This window comes from Pyrus communis, chromosome 8, assembly GCF_963583255.1.
Source record: "Pyrus communis chromosome 8, drPyrComm1.1, whole genome shotgun sequence".
Classification (NCBI taxonomy): domain Eukaryota; kingdom Viridiplantae; phylum Streptophyta; class Magnoliopsida; order Rosales; family Rosaceae; genus Pyrus; species Pyrus communis.
Genome location: NC_084810.1, coordinates 18,380,336 through 18,403,943, shown reverse-complemented (window position 1 = coordinate 18,403,943; position 23,608 = coordinate 18,380,336). Strand labels below are relative to the sequence as shown.

At 39.4% G+C, this 23,608-nt stretch overlaps 2 protein-coding genes across 2 annotated transcripts; one reads left to right on the top strand and one right to left on the bottom strand.

Annotated features, from left to right (window-relative positions):
* Positions 1–14,925: 14,925 nt before the first annotated feature.
* LOC137742227 (large ribosomal subunit protein uL11) lies at positions 14,926–16,951 on the bottom strand. The gene is made up of 2 exons (XM_068482038.1): positions 16,364–16,951; positions 14,926–15,279 (listed from the first exon to the last, which is right to left on the bottom strand). Exon 1 carries the CDS (start codon positions 16,874–16,876, stop codon positions 16,376–16,378), a length of 501 nt encoding a protein of 166 aa, XP_068338139.1. The 5' UTR covers positions 16,877–16,951; the 3' UTR covers positions 14,926–15,279; positions 16,364–16,375.
* A 929-nt stretch (positions 16,952–17,880) lies between these two features.
* LOC137743064 (F-box protein At4g35733-like) lies at positions 17,881–19,815 on the top strand. The gene is made up of 2 exons (XM_068482982.1): positions 17,881–17,930; positions 18,198–19,815. Exons 1-2 carry the CDS (start codon positions 17,881–17,883, stop codon positions 19,444–19,446), a joined length of 1,299 nt encoding a protein of 432 aa, XP_068339083.1. The 3' UTR covers positions 19,447–19,815.
* The last annotated feature ends 3,793 nt before the right edge of the window (positions 19,816–23,608 follow it).

Genomic DNA, 23,608 nt, shown 5'->3' with positions numbered 1-23,608 from the left:
GCATTTTACGCCCGGATTGGTGAGCTCCACAGATCTTTTCGTGCACCTCGGCCATTGCTTGGGCAGCCTCATGTGGGCCCAGCACAATAATAGTAACCCATCCTCACCTTTTTGATATAATTCATTCTGGTATGCCACGTAATTCGTGGCATGGATCCTCATCATCCGGTCATGTTTATCGTTGGGGTTATCGAAATATCGTAAAATCGCCTTTCTCTAATCGTCCGATAGTGTCTCGACAGCACATACTTTTACGGGGTCTCCTCACTCTAGTAACGATGGTAAAGACATCACTCTCATGCGTATCACGTGATTGCGCTAGAGGACTTGCTGATTGACCAAGGCTGGGTAAGATCGCAGTTCTGTGAGTGTTACCCGGCCTAATTTGACCCTCGTGAGTTGTGCTCCAGAGGCTATTTGGGCGAGTTCGTCTACGTCAATGTTTCGAACACGTGAAATGTGCTCAAATGTAATCCGCTCAAATGACTCGACCAAATAGGTGGCAACCATGTGACAGGGCGCCAAAGTACAACTCATGCAACGAAAAATGGCGTTTAGTTAGTTAATTACTAGTTCGGAATCACCAAGGACGAGAATATGTGTTGCTTGTAAGTTGTGGAGAACGTGAAGGGCGATGACAAAAGCTTCATATTCGACCTAATTATTTGTACAGCTAAAGTCCAACTTGAGAGAGAAATATCAACAGTAGTGGTCGGGAGATTAAATGACGATGCCAACACCAGCTGAGGTAGAAGTGCTAGAACCATCAAAATGCATCGTCCAGTAGTTGTCTTGTGTTTGGACTAAACCGATGTCGACCTTGCTGCCCCTAAATCCATAAGAAGATGGGTGTTGGGCCAAAAAATCGGCTACGGCTTATCCTTTGATGGCCTTTTGGGGTACATACTGCAAACTGAACTCGGATAATGTCATTGTCTATTTCCCAATTCGACGTTTTACGATAGGTCGAGTAAGCATGTAACGAATAACATTTGTTTGGACGATGACCTGGGTAATTGATGGGAGCATGTAATGTCAAAGTTTGGACGCGGCGAAAAACAAAGCTAAGCAAAGTTTCTCAACGGGTGAATAATTGATCTCAGGTGAATTCAAATTATGGCTGAGATAAAAGATAGCTTGTTCACTCCCAATATCGTTATCTTGCATGATAAGGCAACCGATGGACTCGTCGGCTGCTGAAATGTACAGTTTGAGAGACCTACCACGATGAGGCGGTACTAGTACTGGTGGCGTGGTAAGGGAGACCTTGATTTGCGTGAAAGTCACCTGGTGTTCGTCACGCCACTCAAACTTATCTGAGTCTTTAAGTTTCAAGAGTGTAGGGAAAACTTTCATTTTGCCTACCGAATTAGCTATGAAACGGGGGAGAAAATTTATCTTCTCAAGCAACAACTGAAGTTTCTTCTTGGTCGTCAAGGGTTGAGCGCTAATGATTACGCGGGCTTTATTTTCGTCAACTTCGATGCCACGATGGTGCACAAAAAAACCCAAAAAGTTACCGACCGATACACCAAAGGCACATTTGGCTGGGTTCATTTTGAGATTATGCTAATGCATACGAAGGAATGTTTGCCGAAGATCATCCAGGTGCGTTCGGCGACTTTTCGATTTCACAACCATATCATCGATATAAACTTCTACAACTGTACCGATCAAATCATGGAATATCGTATTCATAGCTCATTGGTATGTGGCACCGGTGTTCTTAAGGCCGAATGGCATGATGACCCATTCATAGATGCCGAGTGCCCCCGGGCAACAGAAGGCGGTCTTGTGAACGTCAGCTTCAGCGATAAAGATCTGATTGTAACCGGCATGGCCGTCCATGAATGACAACATTTCATGATTGGCTACGGCATCAATTAATAAATTCGAGATTGGCATTGTGCATTCATCCTTGGGAGTTGCCAGATTCAAATTACGGAAATCGATGCAAATGCGTAAGGCTCCATTTTTCTTTAACACCGGGGTGATATTGGCCAACCATTCGACTTACCAAGCGGTCAGAATAACCCAGCTTTCAAAAGCCGAACTAATTCGTCCTTTATGTCGAGCTGTACTTTTGTCGAGAATCGGCGAGGGGGTTGTTGGAAAGGCTTACAACCAATTTTGATGTGTAACTCATGTTCGACGAGGTTTCAGTCAAGGCCTGGCATCTCATGACAATTCCACGCGAAACAATCTTTAAACTCATGGAGCAGTTTACAAAGCTCAACCTTCATGGGGGGCGGCAACAACGCACTAATAAACAACGGTCGAGGCGCATCGGCTATGCCAACATTTATTTCTTCTAATGGGTATTTGACTTGGGACCGATTGTCTTCGAGTTTGGCCAGTGCGGCCTGAACTTTGTCCAACGATAAAACTGGGCCGTTATCTCCCTCGGCCATAAATTTGATTAAGTTTATGCCCGAGTGTGGTTGCTTGGCAATAACATACCAGTGAGCCAACAGACGTTCCATAGTGGATGAAATCGTAGCCCGACGCCTTTCTTGTTTGACGGCGTCAGTCATCGGTGTTGGTAATTAGACCTACCAAGCCAAGTCTCGTCGAATCCTGTTGTACAGTCTCGGTGCCTACCTCGATGGCTTTCTGAACTGAGATTCGAGTTGGCCGTCATTCCTCGTTAAAACCCTGTAGGGTGATGTAGCCGACGTGATCGTCATAACAGCGAGCCTGAATCATGTTGGTCTCGAATGGTTGATTATCGACTGGATGAACTACTACCGACTTGCCGTCCCAAAGATGAGAACTTGGTATAGCGATGAAGGAATGCAACTTGTTTGATGGATCCAATCACGGCCGAGCAATGCATTATAGTCGGTCTTTAAGTCAATTATAAAGAATGCAGTCATGTGGTTGCGACCTGCAACGCTTACTTCTAAAGGGAGCACTTTTTTGGTTTGAGACTTGTCACTGATGAAGCTGTTCATCGTTATTCCTGACGGTATAAGCTTGCCATTGGAAGGACGTAATGCCTTCATGATGGAAATCGGCATGATGTTGACTGTGGCTCCACAATCAACAAACACCTTGGAAATGGGGTATCCTTCAATATGAGCCGTGATGTATAACGGCTTTAGGTGTTGGAGATTAACAGAATGAGAGCATGGAAACAATTTGGCCAAGGTTGCCTTAAGTTTGTCACCGTTACTGATTTCCCTATCTTCCTCAGTAGCGATGAAATCAACTTGTGTTGCTTCTTCGGCGACCACGTCCCCATCCAAAAAATTTGACTGGTGGGTTCTCGGTTGAAATTCAGCCGGTAAGACATGGACTATGCTGATTTCCATATGCTCGAGGACTAGAGGACTCATCGGGTCTTGGTTGTCGTCTTCCAGATTAATGGGTGTGGTATCGGTCTTTGGAATGTCTTCAACCGGATTATCTTTCGCCTCATTATGTGTTTACACTTGGGGCGTGTTGACTGAACCTACTCTATTCTGGTTTTCATCCTCGAGCCTGTTTATTACCGAAGAATGATTTTGTTCTTGCAATGTTTTACGGGCTCGTTCTTCATAGGCGATTCGGGTATTCCTTGTGTCCAGGTATGCATCTAAACGCGCCACACGATTCTCCTCATCGGCTGTAAGGCCAAAAAGAAACACGACCGAGAAGACTTCGAAATGATATCGTAAGTGTTGAAGGTCTTCGAGTGAAAAAGGGAGCTCAACAGTGTCTATATCTGTGTATAAGTCGACTTCAAAGCTGAGGACTCGGGCCTCACATATATGCTGGAACCTAGCTTTTATTGCCAGATCAGTGGTTTTTTGAATAATCTGTTCAGCATCAGGACAAGTTAGTGCTAGGTCGAGGGCTTTTTGACACGCATTGGGCAATCCAAACAAGTCATTGGCAGAATACTTCTTATGAAATTCTCGCATGTACTTCAATGATTCACCAAGAAATGAAGGGTGCAGATTACGCCGTACTTTTATTAACGGTTCCTATGGTGGTAACGGGGGAAGCTTTCTTTCAGCCTCTTTTTTGAAATGCTCGAGACGAGTTTTCATCTCTTCGAGCCGAAGAAGGAGTTTGATGCGTTTTTCGTACTCTTCAATGGTGGTTTCAAAGTCACAATCAACTGGCTTTCTCTCTTGAAGTAATTCGACTATAATGGTTGCGGTAGGTCGGTCGTCGCTGTTTTCTGCTGCCTCTTTTGGCTACCACCGGGTAGTTGAATTAGCTTGTGATTCTTGTCGTCAAGCCATGCAATCTATCCGCTAGCGACGACGTTTTTAAGACTTGGATAACACCGTGTATATGCCAGTTGGAGAATTGTAACTGTACCAACGTTGGTTACATAGCTTAGGTGGCTTGAAGGTTTTTCGACCCACCGATGAACTCGAACTGCTGAAGTGACACGAATAATAATCCTCATTATAGAATGGCGCGTCAAAGTCAAGACGTCGTCTGACTGGGGTTGGGTCTTTTGCTTGTATATATGGGCCGAGTCTCTCAAACACTTGCCATCGTTGGCCGGCACCGAGTTTCTTCAGAGGTTTTACTGCAGCCTTGGACGGTGGACATGAAGTTGGAGCCGGACCTGTTCTCTTTAGGTTTAATTCGTGTTTTACAGCGGCCGCACAAAACCATTAATTCATCAGTTTCTTCGGAACTAGAACCTAACATGGGTTCAACAATGGCCGACCCTTACGACTCCGTGGGTGGTGCAATTGAAAATAAATCAATCTTGAGTCTCGGCTGACCACCCTGCTTACGAACATGTTGTACCAAGATGAATTCGGCCTTCCGTTTTCCTTTGTTTTTAGGGAGATGAGCATCCACCATACCAACTGTCGTCGAGGAGAAAGGATTGACATTAACCGCCATCTGTTTCTTAGGAAATTTTAACTTACCCTTCTCAATCTAACTTTGAATCGCATCACGGAACACGACGCAATTATTGGTAGCATGCTTGTTTGAATTATGGTACTTGCAATATGTTTTGCCTTTCAATTCTTCGGCCTTAGGAATGTTATGTCCGGGTCGAAGTTTTATGATCTTTGCTACCAACAACTAATCGAAAATTGTGTCGGCCTTGGTGATATCAAAAGTGTAAACTTTTGATGTTTTAATTATCTCTTCAGAAACCGAGCGGTTTTGGCATCTTTGGGACTGATTTGAGCTAATGCCTTGCAAACGTATGGTTTATCTATCACTATTTCAACCGTGTCCACACTGGCGTATTGGGGATCCTCGCTTTCGGCCAATGCATAGCTGATCGTGGGATTCTTGTATATCGTTCCCCGGGATGAAGATTTTGATATTTTTTTCCTCTTAGAGCAAATAATCATAATGCTCAACGTGATAAGCAAGTTCGTACATATCTCGAATATTTGCCCCCAGGAATTTCTTTTTGTATTCCACGTCCAGGCCGTTTAGAGCAATTCTGATGAATTCAACTTCAGAGAGAGGTACTCGGCATTAATTCCTGGCCAACTTGAACTTTGTTAAGTATTCCATTGGCGATTCGTCTAAAGCTTGAGCCATCCTAGCCAACAATGAAACAGACATTTCCATCCCTGGTTGATAGAATTGTTCATGGAATTTCTCGACCAATTCCTCCCAGCTCTGGACGGAGTTCGGTAGGAGGTTGATGTACCAAGCAAAGGCTGAACCTGTTAGTGAAAAGTTAAATAGCCTTATGGAAGTCGTTATTAACGTCTCCACATTGTGCAGTGAACCTAGCGACATGTTCTAACGAAGATAAGGTCGATTCTCCAACGAAAAGACTGAAGTCGGGAATCTTGAAGCCTTTAGGGTATTCGAACTTTTTCACATAAGCCGGGTACGGATGGATGAACTTTGGGAACTTCAGCCTTTTTTTTAAGGCCCAGTTGATCATTCTTTGGACCTCAGTCATATTAACGGATACTGCTTCTACTTTCTGGTCAGGCTCATCAGATCTACTGCTTGATCCGCTTCTTTTTTCCAAGTCAATTGGTTGGAGCCAAGCGGATCCTTTCTCAGCTTGTAATGAAACATTCTTAAAGGGAAGTTGTCGAGGTTAGCCAACGTGGCCATCTTCGAAGGCTTTACTAACCAATAGTTCAAGCATCATGGTCTGTGCATCATTATTGCTTCGTATTGCGTCAAGTAAATCATTCATTTTCTAGCCAATCGAGTGCTCGACCTGCCGAGATTGTTCATCAAGTCGTCTTCGAAGAAACGACCTAGTTGGCTGATCAAAACCTTCCTCACCATCTTCATCGCAATTTTCCACTATTCCTTCGACAAAAATGCATGCCGTTTGGTTGGGAATTTATGGGTTGCGAGGCTATCTGCCAAGACAAATTTCCTTTTCTCGGCGTGTCACACTTGTAGCCTCAAGTGGCACAACAATGAGGGGATTTTGTGCCTGAGACAAATCTTGTCCAGGGCCTTGTACTGGTAAGTCGGTTGTTGTCTATCCCATGATTGTTTTCTTCTTTACGAACCGTGTCTCAATGGTCATGAACTCCAAAGGTTTAACATAATGTCTCACCGGACGTGCCAAAATGTTAACCCTAAAAATTACAAAGCCTACGTGGAGCGCATGTCGAGTAACTAATAAGCTAACTACGTCATTCGATTGATGCAGGGTGTGCTAACTCGTCGACCGGGCTTGGCCGAGGAGTAAAATTTGTTCATGTTGCGTTAAGCACGTTGCTGACTTCTTGATCTTGCGACTGTGGCTGAGGAAGGAACAAGTCTCGGCCTTTGGATTCTCGAGCCTAAAGATAAGGCTGCTAATTTTGCGAAGTTCATGAATTGTCGACGCCGGATTCGTTCACAGTGATTATATTCGTGAGAGTATAAGCACGTCGAATCGACACCAGACTATATGGACACAAGTACTTAAAGGTGATATATGTCTTGATGGTGAATATGGTTCGGCCGTCAGAATGCCAAACTTGGAAACTTACTTGTGAGTATCCAATCATAAAATCACTCGGCATTCAATGTGCCGAATGTCGTAACTCGTAACACCTTACTTTGCCGAGAAGGCTAATAAAATGACCTCTGTCAATAAGGATTCGGAAACCCTTCTCGACCGAGACTTGGATAGGTAACCACTCAGCCTCAACACAATGATGTTTATCCAAACTGAAGGTGCCCCATGGTCGGCTGATTCTACGGTGACAGTGTTGTTTATCCAAACTGAAGATGTTCGTTGGTTGCCTTCACAGTGCTGTTTGTCCAAACTGAAGATGTGTTGGCGGAAAAAGAAAATGAAAAATCTCAAGTTGTTTGAGGGCATTGCGCAGGGCAATTATGTGTTGAATTGGATGTCTTGATTGTTGCATTATGTCTTGTATTTATAGCACCAAATCCTTATTAGGATCGAGTCAAAATCATACCTGGATTGAGACTTCTTGTTCTATTCCAACTCCACTTCGACCAATCCTACTCTTATTAGGACTTTGAACTCACCCCCTTTTTAGGCCATATTCATTGTTGGTGAGAATCCAAATTGCACTAAGACCCCTTATCGTATCAGGACTTCTTCGACCCTTTCGCTCACCCGAACTACTCCTTCTTGAGATAGGATTCGACCATCCTTGCTGAATGACCAAGGGCCGCCAGGCAGCCCATAGTATTGAAAAAATTTGGGCCGAACATAAACCCACACTCGGCCCAATAATATTATTTTAGGCCTAAACAACTACATATAGTAAGAAAATACTTACCTAGCCTGCAATATCTCAAGAATTCAATACGGCACAATATTTCACAAATAAGCGCATGACGTCCATAATCACATAATCTTGCATAAGCAAACATATCATATCGAGTGCTCATCGACACGTGCTGACACATGAGTTCATGAAGAGATATTTTGACATGAACAAAACTGGGTGTAACAATGATATACGCTCTAGTACTATAATCACATGAAGATTGACACTATGCACAGCACATACGAGTCCTAATTGCCTATAGCAATCTAAGACAAGACTGGCACCTATAATGGATCCAAAGTGAGCGTACGGTGGGATGTGCACATATACATAAAAGACTGGCTCTAACCCGAGCGATGAGCAGATAACATAACTATAGTCATGCCACAGTGATTCGATAATTCTAGTTAACATAATATTATTCACGGCCATAAATATAATTAAGGCATTAATAATAATACGCATACATGTGCATCCCGTAGGATGTAGCATAACATCATAATTTTATCAATTCGCTAAATCTTATAAACGTCACACTAATCTAGGCGTATTGTGGACAACTTTTTATGAAATGTATAAATGGAAACTAACAATTATATATATACTATATAAAAGAACAGACCCACTCACAGATCATTTCGTCGAGTTGAACCCGCCTAGTAACATCGAGAGTCTTTGCGATGCATTTCGCCTAGAAACGAAACCATTTATGTAAATACGTAACATATAAACGTGTTTTCGTACAAAGTACTACTAATAAAGAAACTATTTTAAAACGGTCAAATTTCGAAAAACGGAGGTGGATTCGAATTCAGCATGTCGAGAAACCTAATGAGAGATCTCGGGTTCCTCCACGCGCTGCTGCACGCGCGGCCACAAAGTGGCTGCACTGGCAGTTAATCACCATACGCGCCGAAAACCCTCACATGTCCACACGCGCCTACGTGCCTATGAGTACAAACGTACTCGCCGTCTTCGCGAAGCACAGGTTCGGCCTGATTTCGGGGCCAACTTTTAGAGCTAATATCTAGCTCAATTCACCACCAAAATCAATGATACAAAAACCGATTTGAAGCTAGAAATGTGGAGAACAAAGCCATACCAAAGTGGGGCCAAGTTATCATCAGTGTTGGTTGGAAAAATGATCTAAAAGTGGCCAAATGGTCACGGTTCTATTTTTTTTTTTCCAGAAATCTGGGGAAGTCTCCCCTTCATCCCTACAATTTCCAACTCCTACCAAAATAAGTACAAAACCCTAAGATCTTCCACAAACATTGAAAAGGAAGGGAAAAAGAGTGTTCTTGATGCCTACCTTGGTCAAAATCAATGAGAACTCGTCGAATAAGATGATGAACAGTGGCAATGGCCACTATGCAATGCAAGCTCCATATCTAGGTTTGATGTTCATGGTCTGAGCTTAACAATGATGGGGAAAGACAAGGCGCAATGGTGGTCTGATGGTCTAACTCGCCAGAGTGGTCGTGTGGTGGTGGTTCGGTGTTACTGTTCACGAAGAGTGCAGAGAGAGTTTGAGATGAATGAGTTTTAGAGAGAAAGAAGTCCGAGAAAGTTGGAAAAAAAATAGAAGGCTGAGACAATGAGAGGAGACACACGAGTAAGGGGAGGAATGACGTGGTTCGTTCATGGCCTTCTTGTTCTCTCTGTTTTCAAAGTAGAAAATGATAATGATGGAGATAGAGAGTTTTAAAATAATAAACTTAGTAAAAGGGAGTGAGGTGTCAACAAGAGTATGGTCTAAGAATAGTTCCACCGGGCGTGGGATAGGCCAGCACCTAGGGAAGCCTCTCCAGCCCAGCAAATTGGCTGGCACCCAACCCAAGCTGGTCTCCAGGCCTACCCAAAATTAACAGACCTTGAGATCGACCCATCTGACGCCAGCGTGACATTAGCCACACTTCTTTTTTTTTTTTTTTTTCCCGCACCAGGTCGGGTCAAGGGCGTTGCCCGACAACAATTCCTGTCTCGTTCCAGAACCTGACTTGCTTCTCCAGAATAAGGGTTTTGGGCCGGGGGTTCATGGTGATTGGTGGCGGCGGCGTAGTCGAGTTCGGCGAGGCGTTCATTTAGGTAGGGGGCGCAGAATCCGGTGATGGGTTTGGTAGGGTGATGGTGACAGGTGGATAGGCGATGAGTTTGGGGTTTCATTGCTCTTTTAGAGTTGGAGGAAGAGGGTGGAGGCGGTGGTAGTTGAGAATGCGTGCATGGCAGAAGAATGAAGTGGTGTGTCAATGAAGGAGAGAGTCGGTGAAGTTAAGAAAGGAATGGAAGGGAAGCGCAGGGGTGGACGGTGGTAGGGATGAGGAAGAGGTGTGGAAGATGAGAAGGGAAGTGGTGTGGATTTGGTGTGGCATTTGGTGTGGAGATGCAGCAGCGGTGGGAATGGAAGGGAAGTGCAGGGGCAGTGGGAATGAGAAAATAAAAATATTTTAATATTATTATTATTATTTTATTTTTTATAAAGTCAGAAATTAAAAATAAAATTATTACTTTTTATTATTTTATAATAAATAATAATAATATTTTAATAAAATAGACTAGGCTATTTTTTGTTATGGGTGGAGATGCATTTGGTATATTATTGTTCATTGGGATCTATCACTATTCACTAAGTGGATAAATGCACTGGGTGCTGGCGCATTTGTGTTATGGGTGGAACTGCTCTAAGAGTTTAAAAAAAATAAGAGAGTTTGAAAGAGAAAGGAACCGTGATTGTTGGAGGGAAAGGACACGGGACAGGGCAGGAGTGGGGTGTGGGCCCCACATGGCTCACAAAACAACACAAAATATCCCTAAATATGAAATTACTAAATCGCACTTCACGTTTCATAGTTCCGTAAAATCTTCATCGTAGCTCCAATTTCATTTCCACTTGCGCCCATGCGTTCGTATCGTAGAATACTTTAAGAATACGGTAAAATATTGGCTCGTACACATCACGAACTAACGGTCAACGAAAGTCAATAATCTCGCATCTAGGGCATTTTCATTAATTCACGCTTTTAAAATTTATAAAATCGTAAAATTAGGGACAAGTTGTCATATTTTGCATATTAAGTGGTTAATGCATTTACGTTGTAGTCCAAATTTTTAAATTCAATTCCTTTCTCTCCTACATTTGTTTGTGGCTTAAATGTCAAAATGGTCCTTGTGTTGGCCAATTTAGTCCCTGTATTTTCGGTTTGGCTAATTTAGTTCTCGTGTTTGTCACTATTAGCCAATTAAGGACATTTAATTCAATCTCATTTAAAAAATTCATAAGAAAAATTATATAAGATATATTACCCTTTCTCTTTATAGAAAAATACAAATCAATGATAAATAACACATATAAGAGATAAAGTTTCCAATCTGTAAAAATGATTAAGGTTGTGAGAAAAGAGAGAGGGTAATGTTAGGGAGAAGAATAATCAAAATTCTTTTAATTTTTAATTTTATTTCATTTTTAAATTTTTTAAATCAAATAAATATGTTTAAAAAAATTTATAAAAAAATTTGTTATAGAAATTAGATGGAAATGTCCTTAATTGACTAACGAAGATAAACACAAGGACCAAATCGGCTATATTGAAAACATAGGAACTAAATTGATCCAATGACTAAAACGCAGGAACTATTTTAACATTTAAGTCTTTGTTTGTCAAAACAAAAAATATTTTTAAAAAGCAAATGATGTCTTACACAGTGAAATAAATCAATCATATTATGCAAGTGAGTCTTTACCACAGTGGTGAAAAGGTGTTAAGCCCTTGCAAACAGCATGAGTTCAAGCCCAGTCGATGGCTGATCTAACATCTAATATAACAAAACCTATCATTTGGCAAAAAAAAAAAAATATAATAATAATCATATTATACATTTTGGTGTAAGTTCGATTCTCACCGATTTCATTTTTCCCTGCCAATTAATCATCTAACTCCGTTAATGCTAACGGTCTATTTCAAACATATGTAAAAACATATATTTCTTAATGTTTTGTTCGGCCTGTGGACCGATATGGATCGTCCATGTACAAAAACGAAAGGTCCAGAATGCTACTAAAAATGTGGAAGGTACAAATTAAAACTAACATTACACATTGGAAAACAACTCTTACTATAATAGTGACGTAAAAAAAGAGAATGTAGATTACGAGGCACACAAGCCACATGGTGAATAGTATACCAAACATATACCAAGACTTAGATACATGCCTCTCTTGTTTGATCGGAATGCTACAATGTGAGCAAGTAATTTTAAGAGTCTGTTTGATAATTATTTTTATTTTATTTCTCAAACTGAGAACTTGTCTAGTAATTATTTCAATTTTTCAGTTTTCATTTAAATAACTAAAACCAAAATCTAAAAGCTAATTTTGTGATCTTCAAAATTTGGCTACATTTTAAAATAATTTTTTAGTTTTTGGGATCTAAAAATTAAGGGGGTGTATTCAATTGAGATTTTAAGAGATATAATTCTCTGAAAGTCTAGATTCAATTAGAAATATTTTAAAGGGTTTTAAAAAGTTGGGGAATTAGAGAGATTTCATGGTGTATTTTAAGCATTCTCAAATATCACCTCTCTCCTTGGGAATTTGAGGGAATTCACTCAAAATTTTACATAGAATATCTAGAAATCCCTCAAATTTTAATTAAATACACCCCCATAAAGTTAGTTATCAACCAAGTTATCAAAATAAAAAAATGAAATGGTTATCAAATGGCCCATAAGTTCTAAAATCCGAAATATAAAGTGAGATTTTTGTACTCTCATTTTCTTCTTTTGTATTGTTTCTTGCCTTAGGATTGATTAAATAAAAGGAAACTCAATAAATTATAAAATAGTTGGATTACACTTTATGCACAACGATAAAAATATACTCAGAAATGTACATAACAAATACATTATCAACGAGTGACTCACAATTGTAAGCCATTATCATCTCTGATAATTCTCATCTCCCATTCAATTCCTAAACGAGGACGCTATTTTCATTCTCCAGCACAAATTCAAGTCTTTCTCAAACCAAGACCAAGAACACTAATCGTCGTCGTCGTCATTATACTCTTCCACTCGCTCCTCGATCGTCTCCAATTTCGGAGAGCTAGAACCCTTCCATGGTAAATCAAGAAGGGACGGTGCAACCTCAATCCAAGGCTTCCTCGTATGCACGAGCTCCTTCGGCATTGCGACCTTGTAACATAACATCATCATAGCTTCTAAGCAAATATGAAGCGAAATCGTAGGTTTTGATGTCGAATTTTGTATGTTTTTGTGGTGTGGGGAAGATTTTAGCTAAACGGATGCCTCTCTTTCTCCTTTTGGTTTTTAAGGTTGAGAAAGAGAGAGGAGGCTGGGAAGGGATTTCAAGAGATTTGAGAATTGGGGTTTTTAAGTGGATTTAGATTTGAGGGGGTTTGGGGGTTTATATACGTTTGTGTTTTGGTAAAATGGCCATGCTCTTAATTAAACCAAAAGCCCAACTTTAGCAGCAGAATTCTAAATGAGAATCTACAATCCTTTTTTTCTTCCTATTATTCGGGTAGGGACATAAAATCGCCTTTGGCCAAATTGATGCCTAACCATGAATTAGTAGGATTTCGTTTTGACTGCCTTATCTAGAAGGTTCGACCAAAATAAGCAAACTTTTCTATATGAGAAGGTATGTTTTAGGTTGGGAAATGACTTCAAATCACGTTTTCCGCTCCTTTTAAACAACCTTGTTTATTTTTGTTTGTTGATTTTCATTTTACTTGAAATTTGAGAAAGGTCCACTCAATAAAATCAAAATATGATTTTCAGAGGTAAGGCTTGATTTTACGTATCGGACACATACGTATCCATGCAAACAAGTACTGTTTCAGTATCCAATATTCCAAATCCCACCCAAAAAACAAAAACGAGATTCTAGTGCAAAGTGCACATTTGAAGAATTACCATACCAAAAACATGAATAATCCAACCATTGTCTATGGAAGTCTTATCAACTTGGATACATAACTAGAACCAAAAGGAGAAACCACATTGCCAATGAAAGTCTAATCTAATCAACTTGGATACATAGCTAGACAAAGCACCTTTAGTCTTTTTTCCTGTTGCCGACTGCTCGTTCAACTTGAGTCTCCCAAATCTACAGTGGCAAAATGCATCTTATTAGCAAAATTGTTCCAAGGGAAGATATGTTTTACTAGTGCAAGATACATTCAGCTCTTTTGTTTTTGCAGTTTCTTGAGCTCGTTGTAACTTGCAACCCTTGTAAAGATAGGCATTTCCAAGTTTTCCAAGGCCATTTCAAGGAGGGGAACCTCCATATTGGTATCTGACTCGTAAAGATCCCACAAAACCTCCAGCTTTATCATGAGTTTGCAATTCAATCTATATATTAAAGATATCAAAGCAAGAGCTAAACCAAGTGAAAACTTATACATATCTGCTAATTATTTATATGCGATTTAACCTTAACATCTCTCTGCATTACTTTTTGCTTTATTAGTAAAACTCCTCCAGCTCCATATGGTAGACCAGGTGCCGAACATAACTCAAGAGAGCAAGAAGGGATCCTTCATATCTTTATGGTTTGAATCAATAGTTCAAAATGATCACACCTGACGACCTTTTCCACAGCAGCATTAACTATGCATCTTTCAAATGATGATAACAATTTAGAATCCTTTTAAAATTAGGATTTCTCAAAAGATACCTTATCAAAGGTACACATGAATAACGTTACTCTTACCACAAAGATTGATACATCCTAATGATCAAGTACATAATAAAAATCATTAGGTCCGATCAAAGTTTGTGGCAAGAGTAACATTAATTTATGTGTCACCTTAATCAGGTACCTTTTGAGAAAGACGAAATTGAAAAGGATTCTATATTTCTATCATCATTTGAAAGATGCATGTTGATGCTGTTTTGGGAAAGATCATCAAGGGTGATCATTTTGATATAGTGAAACTAAAGGATAATAAAATGACTATATCCAAGTTGATGCTGTTTGGGAGACTCATATATGTTGAACGAGCAGTCGGCAACAGAAAATGGGATTTAATGATCATCAAGGATTCTAATCTAATCACTATATCATGTTGATGCTGTTTGGCAAAAAATAACGTACAAAGATGTTAAGGTTAAATCTTATATGTTTAATTAGCAAACATGTATAAACTTTCACATGGTTTTGTTCCTGCTTTGATATATAAAAGTTGTATCTTAAGACAAATTAAATTGGAACTCATAATAAAATGATAAAGTTGGGAGGTTTTGCGGGATCTTTATGGGAGTCATATACAAATATGGAGGTTGCCCTCCTTGAAAATGACATTATAAAACCTCGAAATACCTCTATCTTTACCAGGATTGCAACTTACAATGACCTTGAACGAGTTCAAGAAACTGCAAAAACAAAAAAAAACAGAACGTATGTGAAGCTGCATTGCATACCTACACCATTAAACATGTCTTCCCCTTGAATCAATTTTACTAATAATATACATTTTGACATTGTAGATTTAGGAGACTCATGTTGAACGAGCAGCCGACAATTTAGGAGACCCATTGTCTTGTGTATTCTCTCAACAGCATTCCAAACATGCTACCAGATGAAAAAATAAAATAAAATAAAAAACCAACATCAAATTAAGGTTATCACATCGTAAGTGGGACAGTCTAAACTAAAATTGAACTTAAAACCGACAAAGGTAACAAGGATTCTAGGTGCGAAATAAACACCACAACACAGTATAAGTACTTCTACAACATAAACAATGCTTCAAGAGGTGCTTTGCAATAGTGTACAAGACAAAGCTTTCAGAAAAGAACTTTAATATATACAGTAAATATTTAACAAAAAACAGAAATCATGGAAAAATAGGTAGGGAAATGACAAGTTGCATTTGAACTAATCAATCGTGCAGCGTTCTAGTTTAAAATACGACTAGAGGTGTAGAGAAGAGGGTTTTAAAAAATATGTACGAAAAATCTCAATGAGAGGTTCAAACAAAACATGTGAAAGCACAGTTGACAAAGAACAACACAAAGTAAGACTTAACTACGACTATAGAGGAAGGATCAGTAACTAAAAAATATAGCAGATTCTAAATCTTCGATTAAAAAAAGTGAAGGTTCATTTCCTCGACCTACAAAAGCTTTTATATACTCCGACCAAGGTTATGAAAATTCAATAACAGATTGAACACAAAAGGATGATATAGTGAAACACTACCCCATTTTCTCAGCTCAACTCTCAACTGCCAAACCCAGTTTCATGTTTCATCTCACCTACATCTGCTTTTGCAGCAGCAAACTCTTAAAATATGATTTAATCCAAATAAAACCCACATATGATTTCTTAAGCCGATAACCATTTACCAAAAGTAACATAATTTGCATTCAACAGATGAACATTCATATGGAAATCCAAAATAAAAGCGAACAAATCAAAGCATTATAACTACCAAAACACAAAAGTCAATGTACTTCCGAATCCTAACAACATCATAATCAACATACCCAACATGCTAAAAATGAGATCCAAAATCTTGCAACTCATCTAAATTACCAAACGAGTGATTAACGATCTGACCAATGTACCCAAAATTAATCCCCAAATTATCCGAAATGACATACACTTCAAAACAAAATTTTAATTCAGCTAAAGAAAAAAGAAAGAGCCTCACTGCAGCAGCAGCTCAATCGAGAGGGATTTCCACATCGCCATCGGCGATCTCCTGTTGCAAATCCTTGGGGTCCTTGCCGTCGACCGTGCAGCCCACTGAGACGCAGGTGCCTAGAATCTCCTTCACCGTGCCGGCGAGCTCCTTGGCCATGGATCTGTTCCTCATGACCTTGGCGATCTCAATGACGTCATCCAGTGAGATGTTGCCGCTGTGCTTGATGTTCTTGGTTTTCTTGCGATCGCGCTCGGGCTCCTTCAAGGCCTTGATGACAAGCGCCGCCGCAGACGGCACAACCGAAACCTTGGCCTGCCTGTTCTGGACGGTGAGCTTGACGGTGACGCGGAGGCCCTTCCAGTCCTTGGCGGTCTCCTTGGCGATGTCTTCTCCGATCTTCTTTGGGGAGAGACCGAGAGGGCCGATCTTCGGGGCGAGAGAACTGGCGGCTCCTACCTCACCGCCGGTGACTCGGACGTAGACGTCGACGACCTGTGAGGGATCGAACTTTGGCGGCATTGTAGCTGATGGTGGCGAAGGACAGAGAGTGAAAAGCTAGGGTTTCCAACAGAGGCGACAGACGGAGTGTGGGAAATTCTGTGAATTATATGCTAGGGTTTTGCGGGGATGGATATTTTAAACTCTCGGAAATGACCTTGATATTTGCGGAGTTTTACAAAGAGGTTTTTGTGTGCGAATTTGGGCTTTTGCTGCGACGGTTCGAGGATAAATTTGTCTTTAGGATATGGGCTTCTTTGTTCGTGGTATTTTGTCACAACACTAAGATTTAGTGGTATTTTTCTTTAGTTGATTCATAGAGTCTCTCAACATAAATTCTCACGCGCCTTTGTGTAGGATATCATTGTATCAAAATCATAGCTCGTCAAGCTTATTGAGTCAAAAAACATGTTGCGTTACATTTTGCTATCAGTAATGTTTTCAACCCTAAAGCGACCAAGGAGCAATCAAGTATGTCCTTTGGCTTGAATTGAACCGTGCCGCGAGAAGTCACTTGTTCACTTACTTTAGAGAGGCACATAAAATATGTTCATCAACGTAGTTTGTTCAAAGTCGTAAGTAATGGTTGGAGAAAAAACCAGTTCGAGATTCAAAGTTAAGTGTTTATTCCTAAAGGAAGAAAGTGGAAAGATACTAAGGAGAGGAATATAATCCCTTGATTTTAGTGATCACCAACAATGTATCTTTTGTTCAAAATGTACGACATTAAACAAATGTTACCGTCATGCACAATACTTTTTTTTCAAGTCTATATACGATTTTTTTCAACCTCTAATACAGATAAGGAACTCGCATATATTGTATGAGGGCCAATCAATTTGGCCCACAACTGTTGAAGTCCACAACGCAAACCCCAAATATGTGTTTGCCCTAATGATAAACCCTAATTTCATTTCCCTCCAAAAGGCTCTCACTTTACTTCCCTCACTCACTCTATAATCCCTCTCATCGGTAAATTCTCTCTGATTCGTAACTGTCATCCAACCAAAACATGAACGAAGACAATGGGTAATGTTGCTTTCTCTCTCTTCTTCAGCTTTATTGATTGCTTGATGTGATTTTATATTATTATTATTAATCTTCCTCTTGTTGTGAATAACCTGCTGAGTGCAAGAATGCTCCAGATTGATTTCTGGCTTTTGAGTTTTTATATGGATGTTTACACAAAACAAAAAAAAAAATAAAGTACATGTATGTGTATGGAGGATCGAGAGTTCCTCACATATGCGCGCACACACTCATATAGCAGGCCTTTTCTTTCCTTCTTCTTCCCTTGTTCTTGTTGGTTGCTTCTTACTTGTATTGTCATGTACTGATTTAGGGCTTACAAGAAGCCTTGTCATACTGACAAGGCTGTTAGCATCATCAATGGCAGTGGCTGTCCATCGAAATGGGCAAGTCTTCCAGTAAGCTTTGATGTTCTGGATAAGCTGGTGGAACCCATTGACCATGTTCGTTTTGCTGCCGTTTGCAAGGGCTGGTGTCTTCTTTCGAAAGAGTATAATCAAACAACGGGACGCTGGCGTAAGGTACTTCCCATGCTCATGATCCCTACCAAATCTTCTCAAGAAGAGGATAATAGCGAGACCAACCAATGCATTGTGTACAGTGTTTATGAAGGACACATCTTCAACAATATTCAGCTATCGGTTTGTGATGGTCAAAAGTATTGTGGCTCTAGCCATGGTTGGTTGGCTGTGGTAGATCAAGGACTAGATTACCTTTACGTAACTCTCATGGACCCTTTCAGAAAATATGTGGCGCCCATTAATCTTTCTGGCATTGATTATTATGACTTAAACCCTGATCAAGAAGATAACTACATGACTGAAGATCGGTATATGAATTACCTTCCAAAGGTTATCTTGTCTGCCGATCCATATTTGAAACCGAAGGATTATTGGGTTGTTCTATTTTACCAAACGAATTTGAGGTTGTGTTTCCATAAAGCAGGACAGACATATTGGTCCTGTTGCAAATTTAAGGAAATAACGTGTATTTCTGATGCTGTATTTTATAAGGGCCAGGTATATACAGTTGGAACTCGGGGAAAAATTGTGTTATTCGATATCAAGAGCAAAATTAAGCATCCACGGGTTCCAAAAGCCACACGGCTTACAGGCTCAGTGTTTGAAAGGTCTGCACGTAAGGCATATCTTGTGGAATCAACCGAGGGAGACTTGTGGCATGTTCGAAGAACTGTGAAACGAAAGGAAGGTTGTGATGGAACTTTGACTGATAGCTTCCAGGTTTACAAGGTGGTGTTTGATAAGAAAGACAGATCCATAGTGGAGCAGGTTGAGGTCAAAAGCATTGGAGATGAGGCTTTGTTTGTTGGTGACAATCATTCGATGTCTTTCTTGGCTTCAAACTTTGCTGGGTGCCAGCCTAATTCCATATATTACACATGTGATCTTCTGCATTTTCAACATCCTGAGCGCAGGCCATTTGATATGGCTGTCTACAATTTAGAGAACGAAACCATTACACCATTTTACTCTCTGACTTCTTGGCAGAAAGGCAACCCGCGCGCAGCTTGGATTTGTCCACAGTTTAATGGACTCTGCTAGGCGTAAGCTACTCTTCTATTTGCCTTTCATATTTTGCCGTTGTTACTCTCTGTTCAGCCATTTTGTGATCAACAACCTCAAATTAAGGAAGGGTAACTCTCTTTATCTCGCATCGGAGTTTTATGAGTTTTCATCAGTACTTGATAATTACTCAGTGTACTTTTGTCTATTGGCATGACTGGATATTAGCCTTGATCGTTAATCTATTAGGTACGTGCACTTGCAATCTAATTCAGTATTTTCTAATCGTTTGAAGCATTTTGCTGCATTAGAATGTTTTGAAATTTCAGTTGAGCACTCCTCGTTCATCTTGAAATTAAAATTAGAACAAATTTTGGTCTTATTACCGAACCTCACCTTAGTTGAAAGTTTTCTTGGTTGATTTGATGTCATTCCACATAGGACAGACTCTATTGTACTTTTGTCGATCAAAAAGTGAACTCATCCGCAAGAGTACACACTCACATCAGTGTTAGAAACCTGGTGCTGCTGATTTTCTAGTTGTAAATCTACAACTGTTAGCATGTCTACATAAATATCTGAGATTACAACTATCTCGGCTCTACATTTGTTGCGACTATCTTGATTTCGCAGCTGTTGTCACTACCTTAATTATCTTGGTCTTCCGCGATTATCTTTAGCTTAAACTGGGTTATCGTGTCAAGGAACTTATAGCTCGAGTGATTAAGTGCATTTTACGCTTCCGTAGTTCTTTGTTTAATTTATTCTCCTCGGTCACTACTTATATCGAAGTCCTTTCAACTCCAAAGGAATCATTTAATTGAATTTTAAAAGAGTCATCTTTCAATGTGGGACATTGGGACTTGATCGTATTGGGGTCATTTCAATTGCCAAAAACATATTCAAAGGAAAATAATTGCGGGTAAAGGAGCTTCGATGTTTTGAACGAGTGTTGAGCGAGTGAAGTGCCCCATAAGCTATAAGAGTGAGCTATATGTTTTAAGCTACAAGTTACAATTTATTTTATTTTCTTGGCTCTCTTTGTTATCTTGTAAATTTGTTTGACGATCGAATGTCAAAATTATCTACTTTTCTAGGTCATCCCTAAAAGATAAATTTTGTAATTCAATGTTAAGGGAAAAATATGGTTCATCTATTCATTAATTCAATGTTAAGGGAAAAATATGGTTCATCTATTCATTAGATAATTGTTGAATGACTAAACGATATCATATTTACCGCTTAATTATCTTTACAATCTTTGTTTTTTAGTTTAAATTGAGTTACATTAGCAAATGGCTTATAACTCAAGTAGCTAATAGCAAAATTCGCTCTTATATCCAAGATCAGGAGAAAAGAGAAATAGATTATCTTGATCATTGTGACTCCAAAATGAATCATTTTATAACATTGTTTAAAACAAGTCATTTTTAACGAAGGGGAATTTCCGCATTCATTTTCTTTCTTTGAACGCCTTTGTTCATGTTTGGCCTCATAATTGTGCACAATGACAATATGTACGTAAATCATTTACCTTTTTAAGAGTTGGAGCTAATAATATTGGGGTCATTTCAATTGCCAAAAACATAACTTTCAAAGGAAAATAATGGTGCGTAGACAAAAGAACTTCAAAGTTGCAAGTTACAACCCCACTTAAGGAAATCACCCTCCTATCACTCTCAAATAGCATTACCTATCAATCCAAAGGTCCACAACTCACATCAAAACTTTATGCTTATGAAAGTGATGTAAGGCTTATCTCACCCTTTCCCCTTCCATGCCTTTTAGTAGACATAGACTTTCAAACGTCTTGTTAACCAATAATATAGCATGACCACACCATCTCACAAGCAAGGTTCTAAAAAACGTTAGACGCTAGTTGGACGGCGAGCAGGGGCCTAGCGCCTAGGCGAGGTCTAGACAGGTGCCTAGGTGGATTTATTATATATATTATAAAATATGAGTATATTTGTAAAAATTTTAGGGTTTTTTATGTTAGTTTTATAACATTGACTCAACCCACATATTTTAATTATTATTGGACTTTGCTTCTTTTCTTGATCAAGATTGGGCTTTGCTTTTCATTTCATAAACAACCTTATTGTTGTGAATAATGTGGATGGCCCACATGAATAATTTGTTACTATTTATGCACAGTAATTTCACTATTTATTTGTGGAAAATTTGTAAAGTGAATAGTGTTCTCTTTGCTTATAAAATGAACGAGAGATGAAGAAGAGAGAAAAGAAAGGAAGAGGAGAGGAGATAATAGAGAGAGTTATTTTTGCACTCCTATTATTTTATATAATGAAAGCACCAATGTTGCCCGAGGACATACTCCAGTCACACTGACTGTAGAGGAACCTCGTAAATTTTGTGGCTTGTTTCTTTTATTCCACTGCACACACCATTGATTTTACAACACATTATCAGCACGAGAAGCTCTCATGTCAGTGGAAAGCATAACACCATAAATTCAGACAAACAAAGGTACAACAAAACAAGAAAAGGTATGTCCATTTTTCGTCTCTCCCACCGCGCAAGAAGCACCCCACCGAATTTCAGTGAGAATTGAAATTTACAACGACTTGTAGTCATCACGAGATAAGAAAACTTGTACCTGACAACTGGTTTCCAGAGATCCAGAAGAATCTCATCAGATTTGGAAACCCAAATCGCGTCATTTTCGACGGATCTCGAGAACTCCTATGAATACTTGGTTGTCTGAGATGGTGATGGTAGGACTGACTCTACACATGCCTTCCTCTCTTGTACCTCCATCAACTCCGCTATCATCTATGTCCCTATAGGGAAGTTCTTGCTTTGCGATGCCATGTTCTCTAGGTCATGCAAGAACAACACCAGTCTCTGGTAGCCTTATTGGATTGAATTGGTTCTGTGTGACCTCCACAACAACCCAGATGGCCTTGGGTTTGAGACTGGTAAAGACAGACAACGAAGAAAAAGGAATGAGAGATTATGGAATGGTGTTTTCAGGCACCGTGTGAAAAAGGATTGGTAAAGTGGAATTTTTGGTGTATGATGCTGACATGCACTAAAAGTTTATGAAATATGTATGGCACCACAAGGACAATAATAATAATAAATAATAATAATAAATAAATAAAAGGAGATGGTGCATCATCAGGTGATAAGGGAAAAAAACTGATGAGCTTGAAAGAAAAAAAAAAGGTAAAAGGCAAAGGAATTGTACAACATGTGAGAAAAGGTTTTGAAACTTGGTGCCGACAGAAAAAAAAAATAACTAACAAATAAAAAGGACAAAAGGAAATGGCAAAATAAAAGGTTCTAATACTTTTTATTTATGTGAATGGTGTTAACTTAAAACACTTTCACAAGTTTTATTTACTTTAAAGCAATTTATTTATCAGGAACGGTTTTACCGACTATTACTTTAAGTTTTGATTTATGTGAATGGTGCTGAATTAAAGCCCTTATCACAAACTTTATTTACTTAAATGCAATTTATTCATTATGGCTGGAATTACTGCCTATTGCTTTAATTTACGTATTGTACTTATCTTTTGTTACGATGAGTATATACAGGACCTGAAGTTCCTTGATCAGATCAGAACCTGCAGTTTCTTGATCCTCATCATATAAAATGATTGGACCCGAAGTTCCATTGTACAAAAAGATCGGGCATGAAGTCCCTTGATCCTCAAGATCAGAACATAATGTTCCTTGATGAGTACAGTAAGTTTGAAATGCCGCAGTGCCTCAACTTAATTGTAATAAAAGCCATAAGAGTCTCAGTTTAGAGACTATTAAATAAGGACCAGAAGTTCCTTATATCCATACTCAAAATGGTTTAGCATAAATGTTTATTAAGCGGATGAAATTGATTACCTGCGCTCTGCTCATGAAAATGAAATTGCCAAGCTTCTACATGGGGACATGTCATTTTACATGATGCAATATTAATTCGGTTGAGACCTGTTGCCAACCATCAATATCTCTCAGTACAACTCGTGTTTGGGCACCAGCCAAACATTACACATTTACGAGTTTTTGGTTGTGCTATACATGTGCCTGTTGTACTACCATAACGTACTAAAATAAGGCATCAATACAAACTGAGAATTTATGTTGAATTTGATTCACCATCTATCATTCAACATTTGTAACCCTTGATTGGGGATATGTTTACTGCGTGGTTTGCAGACTATCATTTTGATAA

Coding starts and splice junctions, on each gene's coding strand:
- LOC137742227 (XM_068482038.1), bottom strand. CDS start 16,876: ATGCCGCCAAAGTTCGATCCCTCACAGGTCGTCGACGTCTACGTCCGA.
- LOC137743064 (XM_068482982.1), top strand. CDS start 17,881: ATGGGTAATGTTGCTTTCTCTCTCTTCTTCAGCTTTATTGATTGCTTG. Junction 17,931..18,197: donor AGCTTTATTGATTGCTTGAT/GTGATTTTATAT, acceptor GTACTGATTTAG/GGCTTACAAGAAGCCTTGTC.